Genomic DNA, 14,021 nt, shown 5'->3' with positions numbered 1-14,021 from the left:
ATATTTTCCTCCAGACATCTTGTGTGCCCCATGGAAGTCCCGCCAGTGATTTCGACCGAGTGGACCTTGAATTCCGCCACACTGTTAACTAAGCATTGGGCGAAGCTTTTTCACATCCATTCTCATTTTATCCTCTGCCACTATAAGCTGGGGAAAATCATGGAAAACAGAGCCAGGCAGAATTGAGTTCGAGTGCAACCATCACCACTTTTTAGTTGTCCTTGGGCCCATTTCCTCACCTCTCTGCATCTCTTTTCTCCTGCTGAAAGGCAGATGATGGAACATTATTTCATGACCTTAACAGCAAGGACTAGATGAGGCAGTAGACCTGAAAGCGTCCGTTTAGAAACATCCCAGTGTGTCTGTGAGGCCTTTGTGCATGCATGTTTAGTGTAAACTACTCAGCCCTGTCAGGATGTCGCTTCCCCAAGCCTGGGAGCCCACCGCAGCCTCCAGCAGCCACAGGTTCCTTTAAAAGCCCGTCTCTCACTCTTGGCTCAGTCATTGGAACTGCACGGTTTGGGAAGCGCACAGACTTTGATCTAGATCACAACTCTGTCCCCTCTTAGTTTGCTGGCCCTGGGCAGGTTCCTTCATCTTTTTTAGCCACAGGCTGTCGTTGTGAACTGGGAAAATAAAACCTCTCCTGCTTAGTGATTGAGGAACAAATTTAAATAAGCTCTGTTATAGAAAGCTACCGAGCAGCCCGACTGCAGTGGAGAAGGGATTCTCAGCACAGGCGGGTGCACCTTCCTGCCACCCTCTCCCTCCCTTTCTCTCTCCCACAGGTCATTGGGAGGGAGGGAGGAGAGAAGGCAAGGGCTCCCGGGTTTGAACTTGGACCATCTGTCCTGGACAACCCTGAAGGCCAAGGGCTGAGATATATATTAGATTAGAGTCCTTTTATTTGGGCTGTGATGAAGGATTTTCTTTTAAAATCTCTTGTTTTGTGTTTAAGCAAACCTCACTTTAAGAATAAAAAGGGACAAAGCTCTTTGAATTCCAGGATAGCTCTGCTAATAAGCAGGTTACCAAAAGATCACGTTCTGAAAAGGATTCACCACCACACACATATTGGTATTATTTTTCCTCTAATGCATTTAAATTGTGATTTGATTTTTAATATTCACTTTTCCACACAGTTAACTGTACTAAAACATGAGGACTGGGAAATAATAAGTTCTCCACAAATGTTTCTCGATGACCTGAATGAATCAGTGATTGAAATGAATGAGCGCTGTGACGCTGTGCCCTCATTTTGGAATCTGAAACCAGGGCCTTTCACAGGCCTTTCTTTTGTTTCCCTTCCCTCTGAAGAAATAAGCTTCTAATTTGACTCCGAGAAAATTGTGATCATCCCAAGGAGGCTGAGGGCAACTGAAACGCTGTCCTACAAATTCTATTCAGCCCCAGAGAGAGGAGGAGCAGCATAATATAGGGTTTGTAGGACTTACTTTACATATGGAGCCTAATACTTTAAAATAAGCTTTCGCAGTAGCCCAGTACATAAAACAGATGCAAGTGGAAGGTCTCCCTCTAAAATAGGGGCAGGGAGTTTGGAGTTGCCCCCTCCTCACCCTCTCTGCTGCCCAGAGCTACCCCTGAGAAACCCCTGAGGCTCCAGGGGACACTGTTTCTAAACCTCTGATAGAATAAGAGGACCAAAATGACAACCAGGAAACCTGGTTTCTTGTGACCACAAATTGGGGTTGACAGGGCATAGGAACTGAGTACCAGCTCCACATGAAATACTTACAGTTACTGAGTCCCAGACTAGATAATCAACAGAAGACAACACATTAATTTTTTTTCCTTTGTGGAGAAACTAATTATTTGCTATATATATGTATCTACGTATATGTATTTATACATATTACATATATGCGGCCTGTCCAGGAAAAGTCCAGCCATTGTTAATATAATAAATGATTCACATGCATTGATGTAACCTGTCAGCCAAGGAGAGTGGACTGGAATGCACATGTGTGAACAATGATGACTTCACTGTACTAGTCAGTGGGGGCAGTAGATGCCATCGAGTGAGCATGTGCACTGTGTGACCATCGCATTCAGAATGCCCGAGTAAGTGGAACAACGAATCTGTATCAAATTTTGCATTAAGCTTGAATGTTCCTCCAAACGAAGCTATGCGGATGATTCAGAAGGCCGCTGCTATTGGTGAATTGTAATTGGCACCTTCATCACCACAACGTTCCCACTCGTGCATCACATCTCGTGCAGAGTATTTTGGCAAAAACATCAAATCACCCAGGTGACTCAGTCCCCCTGCAGCCCAGATTTAGCATCCTGCAACTTCTGGCTTTTCCAAAAACTAAAATCACCTTTGAACAGGAAGAGATTTCAGAAATTCGATGAGATTCAGGAGAATACAATGGGGCAACTAATGGCGATTGGGAGACCTATGTGAGGTCCCAAGGTGCCTACGTTGAAGGGGACTGAGGTGCCATTGTCCTAGGTACAATGTTTCTTGCATCTTGTATCTTCTTCAATAAATATCTCTTTGTCATAGTACATGGCTGCATATTTTCTGGATAGCCCTCATATATCCATTTAGAATAAAGGCCTTTTTGGTGGCTAGAACACCAGATTCAGGACTCAGAGTCCCAAGTTCAAGTTCCAACCTTGCTATTAATATACCATATAGCACAGGAAAAATTACTGAAGTGTTCTGAATCTTTTCCCTCATTCTCATAAAATGGAAGTGAAATGTGGAAAATATGGCACAAACCAGTTAAATTAAAGGCCATGAAAAATTACAGGTGACTATCATTCTTCTTGGTGGCCTTCACCGGATACACTTCCTGGGCCTACTCCTTATATACTGATGTTCAGAGTTTTGTTTCATCCTCTTCTCCTCTCCTTCCCCCACTCCTACGCTACTCTTACACCTACTTCCTCCCCTCTCCTCTGTAGTTATTTTTTTATGTGACTCACTGACTATGCTAGAATATATGCTTCATTGTTCCCTGAGTCCCTTACCTACATATATATAGGTACTAATGATAAAGCTCCCATTTATTGAGCTATCTATACTTGTATAAAAAATTACAGTAGGCATTTTTTATAATTTCTTTATGAAGAAAGTGGCGTTATCCATATCTTATGTTTAGCTCAGGCTTGGTGTGGTCAGCCAACTCGCCTAAGGGCACAAAGCTAATTGGTTGAGCTGGAATTCAAATCCTGACTCCAAATGCTCTATCCTACACGTCTTGCAAATTCACATACTTCAGAGTCAGTGTGCTGGATGGAAGCACATATAACTCTCTCTCCTTCACTTTTTTTTAACTTTTATTTTTATTTAAAATTATAAGCTCGTGGACAATTTGTAGGGAGTATGCAGAGAACTCCTGTATACTCTTTAGCCAGATATAAACAACTACTTTTAAGAAGTTAATAGCCAAGTAGGAAGCTGCGAAGGGTCAGTTACAGAGGTAGGAGAAGAGCCAAGAGGCACCATAGTGGCCAATGAATGTGAATTTCATCAAGAGAGAAGGGTCAGATCCTCCAGAGAGGCCAACTGAATGGCTCACCTGAGTGGCAAATTGTCAAAGTTTTTCTTGTAAGGGATTGTCAAAGAAACTGGATGAAGACAAGGGAAAGGACTAATTTGGGCCAAAACTTCGATTACATTGGCAAACCATAAACCTGTGGTGGTGGTACCATGGTCTCCAGGCAGCACCTTGGCACCCTGGATTAAGAGTAGAGAAGGTGGATGGTAGAATTAATCAAAGGCAGATATGAGAGCATTGAGGGAGCCATTGGTGATGGTCTTGAGGTCCAGACGAGTGAAAGAAGTAGGGTCAATGGGGCACTGACAGATGACGAGACACGAGGGAGCCAGAAGGCGGGAGCGGCCTGTGGTTTAGGATAGCAAGTACATCAAGCTCAAGTCACTCTGCTGGGAGCGTAGGTGGCAGGGGAAAGAATGGGATGATGGAGCTCAATATCTGACAGGTGGACTCTTTTGGGGTCCAGTACAACATCCCAGATATGGCCACAGATGTGGTTGACTTTGGGCAGGGGCACCAGAGCTCTTGAGGAAGGGGGCTGGTCTTTAAAAGGTGAAGGAACTGCAAGGAAGAAGATGAGTACATAAGCAGAAAGGATTGCGGAATGGGAGATGGGAGAGAGTGTATGCCTGCCAGACATCATCTGTGTCAGCCACAAAGACTGAAGCAAAGTCATCAACTGAGAGTAAGGGGAGGTGGGGGGAAGAGTTCCAAAGGACACGTAGGAGGCATGAAAGGATCTCTGTGCAGAGCAGGAGGATGAGCTTAATAATTGCTGGGCAATATCTAGGAGTTTTTTCTGAGGTGAGTAATCATGAATTTACAGTGACATCAGTCTTTCTATTCACGTGATTTTTCTCCCGAAAAGATCAACTGTATGAGCGCAGGTCTAGAGAATGAAGGTGGAGTGGTCCCTCAACAACTGATATCTTTTAGACAACTGATTAAAGGAAAAAGTAGCAGGGGACTTGGGTAGATTTGCAAGAAAATGGGTGGACCATGAGCTCTTAAGTTGAGTAAGGACAGAAGGGAAGACAGGGAACTGATGGTAGAGAGAAAATGTTGGCGTCAGTGGAATGAGACCTAGATGAAGGCCAAGGAAGAGTTCTTCCAGGGATTCAGCGAATGTCCGTGAGCAACATACGGGAGGGTGGGAAAAGCTGTCCGGTACAGAGAGCTGCAGGGGAAGCAGTAGAGCGGAGATGGGCAGGAGGTGGAGCAGCGGGTACTGAAAGATGTTGCAGATGCGAGTCAGGTGTGTTTGCCTTAGAATTGGTGGTAGGGACATGGTTCCAGGGGACTGTGGCAAGGATGAGGAGGCAGGTCAGTAGTTGGAGCAGCGCAAGAGGGCAGCAAGGAACAGTGTGGGAATCAGATTAGGGGAGGAGCTAGAAGACCAAAGGCGTTTGCATCTGAAGCAATGCCCTTTTTGATGTCAAGTGGTTTCAGTACCAGAACTGGCTGTGGGTCCAGATGCTCTCCCCGTAGTGTCCCCTGGAATACAGATCTTGTCATATGGTGGTGTCATGATGTCTTGAGGAAGAGAGTGAGTGGCTGCAGAGTTTCTGCGTGGGAAGTCCCGGGGAAGTCTCCTGAAAGTTACCCCGCAGAAAATTTGATAGTAAAAAACTAAAAGAGAAACACAAACATATTTGTTTATTTATTCAGAACTTGTCTGAGCATCTACCATTTTGCTAGCCCATGTGGGGTGCAGCCCTGGACTATCCATCTGTTGGTGGAATCCCAGGGGCTGGCTGTTCAGGAGGAAGTCTGTCTGTCCACGGACCCCCTGACCCAATTGAGGCAGCGGAGGGGAAAAAGGAGCTTATGCTCCATTCAGAACCTATTTCAAGGTTGCTCTATGCTAAATATCTGCAGATTGTAATATTTTAATTAATTCCCTCTAAGCTCTTAAAGTGGTAAATGCCTTTTTGACCTGCTCCCTCTAATTACCTTCAGCATATTTCAACAGATTGCAAATACCATCTAATTTTTGGAAACGAGCGCAGGATAAATTAAGTCAGAAGCTGAGGGCTTTTAAGGCAGCATAACCTGGCTTTCCAGAAGAGGGGTAGGATGGTGCTGGTGGAGGGGGCTCCCTGCAGGGCTAGGGTTCCGAATCCGCGGGCCCCCCTCGCAGAGGTGGGCTGGGTTCATGGCCTTGCTTTTGATGACCTTGTTCTAATTTGTTTAGCGATGTTGTCGATCTCAAGTGTGGTCACAGGAAGAAAAAAATCCTGTGTAAAGAAACTTCAGGAAAGGTAGAGAAAAGCTCTCGGGCCTTGAGAGAAATCGTGGGCACAGTGAAATGGAATAAACAGGGCATCGAGAGTCTAACAGTCTCAGCTCCCCTTTGTTAAATGTTGACAATGTCCCATGCCCTGGGGGAGCTTTTTCACATCCATTATCTCATATAACTTCATCCTCACCATGCGGGGGCAGGGGGAGGATGATATCACTAGACCCCTTTTACAGGTGAACAGTAGAATCAGAGAGGCTTCCTGCCATTTCCCGGCTTAGACAACCAGCAAGTCAACTTAAAACCCAGGAGGCTAAGTTGGTAAACCCCACAGCCTGCATTCTCCTTGCCCTGGCTGCTGCCTTCAGGCCCAGTTGTAGCAAGCGCAACCTGTGAATCGAAGTGTTTCTCAGCACAGAATCACAGAAGCAGTTGGGTGCACACAAGTGGAACAGAGGAGAGGGTTCCCCTAGGGCTCTCTTCAAACTTGACTCACCCAACATTTGAGCTCCGGGTGAGGGGGAAGATCTGTTTGGTGCAGGGCTGGGGCGAGCCATCAGGAACGTCCTCACCAAAGCTGATGAGCTAGAAGAGAAGGAGCAAATCTGACCCAGCAGCTTCTGGCCAATAACCCTCTGACAGCGCTGGCTCTGCCTCGTTCAGTTTTTGTACCTGTTTCCTCCACTTGCCGCTGGCCCTTTGGGGAGGAGGGGCTGTGTCTTCGGAGGTGTTTTCTCCCCACACTCTGCCTGGCCCATAATAGGCACTCAATAAACATTGGAATGAGTGAGTGCGGGAATGAGCGCTTGAAATGAGAAGAGATGAATTCTGTCCAAGAGCTGTGGAAACTGCTTCCCAGACGCTCCCGGGAAGGGTTTTTCATGGCCCCATCCACCCGCGGACAGGAGCTCCAGGATACTTCGCCCCATCAGAGGAAACCGGGCCTGACACCACTTTCATTTTATATACTTAGGCTGGCGGCGTTGGCTGACTATTTCTTTACCGTTAGGCACTTTGCCTACAATTAGGATAAATTGCCACGCGGGCTGCCACGGAACAGGCTCTGAGAACTCTTTTTAATAAAACAGCTGAGCGCTAACATTGAAGAATGAAGTGGCTAGAACTAAAGAACATGTTTTTAAAGAAGGCAAACACCTAGGTACAATGTAGTACCTTAACTGTTATCAATCACTACTTAATCTAATTAGTTTAGAAGCTATTTTAAAGAGCTTAATTAGATTAAGCTGTGATTGATAACACTTTATATCTACTTGAGTAGAGCACTTCTAATTCACCTTGAATCTCTACGCTTCCTGTCAAAAGCCTGTGTTAGGCATGCGCTGCGTGTGGGGAGGGAATTGGGAAGTCCGTGCCTGGCACTGAGATCACTCGGGGTACCTGGGCGTTGGCGGAGCTGGGGGCTTTGGCAGAGGCCTTGGGCACAGACGTTCAAGACCTAATGAGGTGGCCTCAACAAGGATGTCCTGAGATTCTACTTCAGGAGGCCTGCGAGCCAACAGAGATGCACAGACAGGTCAGCAGAGCAAGAGGTGGGCGCCTCAGCAGACCCATAGGCGTCCGGTGCCCACCTACACTTAGTTCAGCATGAGGAGTACTAGGCCACACCCTCTTGGTGGAGTCACTGATCACAGCTGGGGGTGGGCAGCGAATGTAGAGGGGCTTGCTTAGCTTGACCATGGAAGTTCATTATAGTGCACGGGGCAGCAGGGCAGGCAGGGCTTGTGGGGCCTGCCCCTACCCCAGTGCTCCAGGAACTGTGACTTCCCCTTGAACCTGCTGAGGATTATGAGGGAGGAAAGCAGAGGGTTATGTCTGCATTGAGACTGCATGGACTTCAGTCTCTCCTGGGCTGGGGGTGAGAGGTGGGGATGGGAACTGGACCTACTGTAAACTAAACTTTCACCTTCTCTCTGCAGCCCGCATGTGTGATGCCCACCTTCGAGGCCCCTCAGGCATCATCACTTCCCCCAATTTCCCTATTCAGTACGACAACAACGCACACTGCGTGTGGATCATCACAGCTCTCAACCCGGCCAAGGTACGACTCCTGTGGGCAGGGCTGCACTGGGGACCGTTGGTCTACAAGGGTGTCAAACCCAGAGCTTGGTTGTGGTAGGTTCTTTGTAGACAATTATTTAAAATTATTTTATTAAATAGCAGATAGATAAAAAGCATATTTGTAAAATAAAATATAAAAACATCAATATAACAGACACCTGCACAGCCAAATCAGTTACCATAGTAACGCGTGTCCGTGGCCAGTTCAGTCCCATTCTCAATCCCTCAGGTAAACTCTGCCTTGATCATGTGCTTCTCATTCCTCTTCTTCTCTTTATAGTACACACGTAAATGTGTAGCCTTAAAAATACAATGTTTAGCAAGGCAGCATTTGAACTTCATACAAGTGTAATCGTGTTTTATATATTCTTAATCAACTTCACTCAAGATTATGTCTCTCAGATTTATCTGTGGTGTGTAGTTTTGCACTGGTATACACCTTTTCATGAGTTATTTTCACATTTAGTTCTTTTGTGTGTGTGTGACATGCCCTTTGTTTTTTCATAACTTTTTCACAAAACTCTTGCCAAGACCCACAGAATAACCTGCTGGGATCTTTATATCAAAACTATAAATCAGTTGAAGAACTGTTGTCTTTGTAATACTGAGTCTTCCAGTCCATGAACATGGTATATCTTTCTGTTTTCTTAGGTATTTTTTAATGGCTTTCAATAAGCTTTTGGAGATTTTCCATTACAGATCTTGTACATTTGTTAATGTAGTTACTCATAGATAGCTTATATTTGTTGTTGCTGTTATAAATCACATCTTTTAAAATTTTATTTTCTACCTATTTCTTGCTGGTGTTTAGAAATGCAATTATTTTTTGTTCTTTGATTTTTGTGTATAGCAACTGTCTTGTAATAATTTATCTGTGAATTATTTGAGGTTTTCTACATAAGACAATCATCTTCACAAATGATGGTTTTATTTCTTTCTTTTCAATCCTCATGCCTTTTCATTCTTTTTCTTGCCCTAATGTTCTGGCTTAATCTTCAAATATAATATCAAATCACTGTGGTGATGGTAGGCTCCTTGTCATTGTTCGATGTTAAATAGAATATTTTTACTTCATTATGATGTCCGCTGAAGCTTTTTTTTAGTTTCTTTCTAATCTTTGTTTGCTAAAGTCTTATACTGTGAGTAGATGTTGAGTTTTATCAAGTACCTTTCTATTTCTATTGATATAATTGTAGGATTTGCTCCTTTATTTTGTTAGTTTGGTGAATTACATTAGATGCTTTTTCTAATGTTAAACCAACCTCGTGTTCCTGGTAGAAACCCAACTTGGTCATTTAGTATTATCATTTTTATACATGCCTATAATGGATTTGCTAATATTTTATTTAGTAATTTGCTTCTGTTTTGTTAGTGAGATTGGTCTTTTTTTCATACTTCCCTTGCCAGATATTTTTGTCAGGAAATTGCTAACCTCACAAAACCATGTGGTGAGTGTGTCCTCTGTTTCAGTTCCATGGAGCTGTAAGTGAGAGACTGGAATAACTTTCACTTTGAAAGTTTTGAGAAATATTTCAGCAAAACTATCTGGGCCTGCTATTCCTTTCTTGGAAGATTTTAAACGATAGATTTAATCTTTTTATGACTAAAGGATTATTAAGATTATCTGCTTTTTTTCTTGAGGCCATTTTATTAAGTTTTCAAATTTACTGGGTATAAAGTTGTGCCTACTATTTTTATTATATATTTTATTCCCTTTTTCATTTCTTATTTTGTATCTTGTTCAGGAATATTGCCATAGGTTTTACATTTTTCTAGTCTTTGCAAAGACCTAATTTTGAACTTAATACTTCTTTTGATGTATTTATTTTCTATTTCATCGATTTATGCTCATCTTTATTTTCTTCTTTCTATTATATTTGGGTTTATTCCCTTATTCTTTTACTGCCACCTTAATTTTGATGCGTAATTTATATTTTTCAATCTTTTTAAAGCATTTAATGCTTTAAATTTCCCTCTAGGAACTACTATGGCTACATTCCCACAGGTTTTGATATGTAGTTTATCTTTTATTGTTTACTTCTGAATATTATCCAATTTCCATTATTCTTTCATCTTTCAACCACAACTTATTTAGAATTATTTTTCAATGTTCTAACAAAAGATTTTTTTCTGGCTGCCTTTCTGTTGGTGGTTCTAAAGCTTGTGATCAGAGAACATTGTCTGTATTTGAATCATTTGAAATAATTGAGACTTTCTTTTCGGACCAGAAATAATCATTTTTCACAAATATTCTATGTGTGCTTGAAAAAAATAAAGTGTATTTTGCAGTTTTTTTGTCCCATTACATCAAGCTTAAATCTTTTGGATCTTCATTGTTTTTTCTTCCTGATCAGTCAACTGCAGGGGAAGGTATAATAAAACCTCCCACTATGATGGTGGTTTTGTCTATTTTTCCTGGAATTTCTCTTGAGTTTTGCTTTATATATTTTAGAACTATGTTATTAGAGCATGCAAGTTAAGAATTATATATCTTGCTGGTGAGCTGAAATTTTTCAAAAATACTTATGTAATGACTCTCTTTATCTGTAGTAATGTTTTGATCTTAAAGTTTTTTCCCCAGCTATTACTTCAGCTTTCTTTTTGTTTCTGTTTAATAAATCTTTCTTCTTGCTTTCAACCATTCTACTTCCTAATGCTTTATATGTATCTTGTGTATAGCTAGGTTTTTAAAAACCCATTCTCACAATCTATCTTGTAACTGGAAAGCTTAGACCAGTAAAATTGTACAATCATTTCTGTTCTTTTAGGGTTACCTGAAATATTCATATGCATACTTAATAAAGCCTAATGTAAATAGTAATTTATGTTCCTCTTGAAAAATCAGAGATCTTAACACGATGACTTTAATCTCTCCAAATTTATACTCTATGATGTGTGTATTTTTGTATTTGCTTACAGTCGTTGTTGCTATTGTTTAATAAAACCAATGTCCATTTAGATTTACTGGCATATACTGCTACTTTGTTTACTATTCCTTCTTGCATATCAGTTCTTCGCTTCAAAATTACTTTCTTTCTATCCAAAGTACATGCTTTAAAACTTATTTTCCCCTGATGACAAACTTTCTTAGTTTTTGTTTATATTAAAAAATGTGTTTTTCCCTTTCTTCTTGAGAGAACATTGATATTCACTAGATATCTGACTCTTGGTTGATAATTATATACCCTCTGTACATGGAAATATTATTCAAATGTCTTCTAGCTTCCAATGTTGCTGTAAATTTATTGTCATTCCTTTGTATAACAGTCTTCTGGTTGCTTTTATAGTCTTTGCTTATCTTTAGTGTTCTGTAGTTTCACTATCATGTTGATATTTTGCTATTTATCCTGCTTGATTTCATTAAGCTTCTTGAATCTATGAATTGCATTTTTTCATTAGTTTAGAGAAAATGTTTAGCTATTATATTTTCAACTGTCGCCTCTCCTTTATTCTGTTTCGTTCCTGCTGCTGGAAGTCTGGCATGACATGTTAATCATTCTCACTCTGTTTCTGTGTTTCTTAACTCCTATCATATTTTCTGTTTTTCATTCTATTTACTAATTCTCTGTTTGGCTATGTCTAACATCTGTTGAATTCATTCACCAAAGATTTGTTTTAATTTCAAATATGATTTTCCTTTTATAAGGTCCTATTTGGTCCTTTCTCAGATGTTTCTGACTACATTTTATAGAGTCTTGCTCCTTACTCATGTTTAGATCCTTCTCTAATTTTTTAAATATATTAAACATGTTTATTTTACATTTTGTGTCTATTAATCCCAATATATGAAGTCTTTGCAAGTTTGACTTTGTTGTTTGCTGTTTCTCACCTCTTACCCACGGAGCCACATTTCCCTCTTTGTTTCATAGCTTTTGACAAATGGTTAGACTTACCTGTGGGATCGTTTGAGACCTGAGTAGAAGGCTGTTTCTTCCAGAGGGCGTTAACGTTTGTTTCCACCTGGTAGCAGCCTGAAACATCTTCAGAATAAATTCTCAGTATGAAGACTTCAAACACCCTAAGTAATCTGAGGGCTGAACACTTATGTAAAAGTGGACTTATTGTGATGGACTGTCAGGGGAGATTTTGGTTTGCTGTCCACTCAGTGTCAAAGTCTGGGATAAACAGTCAGCCTCCAGATCCACCCAGGGGGTAGTAGTGGTCAATAAGAAGGAAGACAGGCTTATTTCCAGCTCACACTAAGGGTGCAGCTTTAAGTAGTACAGCTTTATTCAGGGGTATCATATTAGAATCCCCCACCTTGGTGGGCTCTGACCTTTGTTTCTAGTTTTCTCTCTTCCACAAGGCCCTGAAAACCAAAGCTCTATTTTATCAGTTTTTTAAAAATGCACTCAAAGCCAAAGCCAGCTTCATGCCCTGAGTCACAGTCTGGGCTCCTACAGCCACAGCACTTTGGGCTCTGAGCATTCTTAGCATATTCATCTTCTCGGGCTGCCATGACAAGGTATAACAGACTGAGTGGATTAAGCAAAAGATATTTCTTTTCTCACTGTCCTAGAAGCTAGAAGTCTACTATGAAGATGCCAGAAAGTTCAGCTTTTGGGGAGGACTTTCTTCCTAGCTTGTAGACGTCTTCCTTCTCCCTGAGTCCTCGCAGGGCCTTTCCCCTGTGCACCTACAGAGAGACTCCCTGATGTCTCCCCTTTCTCTGATACGAACACGAACCCCATTGGATTAGGGCCCCACCCTCATGACCTCATTTAACCTTAATTACCTGCCGGAAGGCCTCATCTCTAACTATGATCACATTAGGGGTTAGAACTTCAACACAGGAGTTTGGGGAGGATATAATTCAATTCATAACACTTCTTAACTCAAAAAAGGGTTTTTTTCTTTATAAATTTTGCTCAATGTTTTTAAATTGTTTGGTCAAGGAACCTAGGACCACAATGCTGGGAACACGGGAAACAGATTTCCTCCGCAAAGCATTTTACGAAGTTTCACGTTTTCTCAGACAGTTTGATGAAGAACGTAGTCAATGGGGAAGGATGCTCCAGCCACGTGGGGGTGAGGATGGAGGCTGAGCAAGAAGAAGGACTTAACGCCCATGAGGTTATGAAGCTTTTGACTAGAATGCTGTTTCTTGGGCATTGTTAAAGAGGCTTATTTCTGTTTTCTTTTGAACTTGAAGATGGGGTACAGAGGGACTTCTCAGTAAGGCCTGGTAATTTTCTGAGAACCAATTTGATTTAGCCTCAGAAGGCCTACCCTCGGCTGGTGTGTGGGGATCAGTGGCCCCATATTGGTCACTTCCCCACACGTCCTGCAGGAGGTCACCCCAGCCTGGGTTCCTGAAGCCAGCCCCTCTGAAGGTCACTTCCTCAGAGTCAAGCTATGCAAAATGGTAAGGGTGTTCCTGGCATCCTCACAGGTTGTCACTGAGCTTCAGGTAGTCCTGCGGAAGCCCAGAAAGGCTGAAGGGCAGCTCTTCCTAGTGCCATGCAGGAGAAGAGCCATAGCGCATATGGTGCAGAAAGCAGGGTGTAAGTGTGCAAACTCAAGTCTATGACTGAAGAATCAGAGCTGCTTTACTGCAAAGAGCAGGGAAAAGGGATAGTGTGTTCCTCTCCCTGTTCACTAGCCCACAGGAGAGATACATGTGTGTTCAAGGACTGCCTGTCCAGTCACCTTTGAGACATCCCCTTCAGCAAAAAGCACAGCCTCTCCAAGTCCACGATATGTTTTCTGAGATGAGCATTCTTTCATTCATTGACGATAGGTACATTATCTGCCTTCAGGCTCATGCACACAGGGAGAGAAGAAATGTGTGTAAATTAACTGGAGTACAGATAAATGCTGACGGAGGTGTGTCAGAATGCTATGGGGAAACCTAGGAGGACGCCACTAACTGGAAGGTCAAGGGAGTTTTCACAAAGCATATGGCATTTGAGCAGGTTGTTGGAGAATGAATAGGTTTGAAAATCAATAGCTCAGAGTGGACGCATGTGCAAAGGCACTGGGGTTTAGAACGGCCTCTTAGGACTATAAGTAATTCAAGGTGAACCCACATGCTTGCCAGAGAGGCTTGAGTTTTATCCTGAAACAGATTTTTAAGGGTAGACATGTTAGCATGTTGTTAATAACAATAATTGCTCTCTTTTATTGCATGCCTCCTATGTGCCAAGCACTGAGCTAAGCCCTCTAAATAAATT

The 14,021-nt window shown here is 42.2% G+C and overlaps 1 protein-coding gene across 1 annotated transcript in view; it reads left to right on the top strand.

The window, feature by feature from the left end:
* Positions 1-14,021, top strand: part of CSMD2 (CUB and Sushi multiple domains 2) — a 547,845-nt gene that overhangs the window by 287,961 nt on the left and 245,863 nt on the right. The window contains exon 10 of the mRNA XM_054571941.1: positions 7,707-7,828. Within this exon, the coding sequence (XP_054427916.1) occupies positions 7,707-7,828 (122 nt within the window). The remainder of the gene's footprint in view (positions 1-7,706; positions 7,829-14,021) is intronic.

Source organism: Pteronotus mesoamericanus, unplaced genomic scaffold, assembly GCF_021234165.1.
Source record: "Pteronotus mesoamericanus isolate MK-2021 breed Mesoamerican mustached bat unplaced genomic scaffold, CSHL_Meso_final contig_221, whole genome shotgun sequence".
NCBI lineage: Eukaryota > Metazoa > Chordata > Mammalia > Chiroptera > Mormoopidae > Pteronotus > Pteronotus mesoamericanus.
The sequence above is the reverse complement of the archived record's forward strand: the minus strand, read 5'-3'. Positions and strand labels throughout refer to the sequence as shown.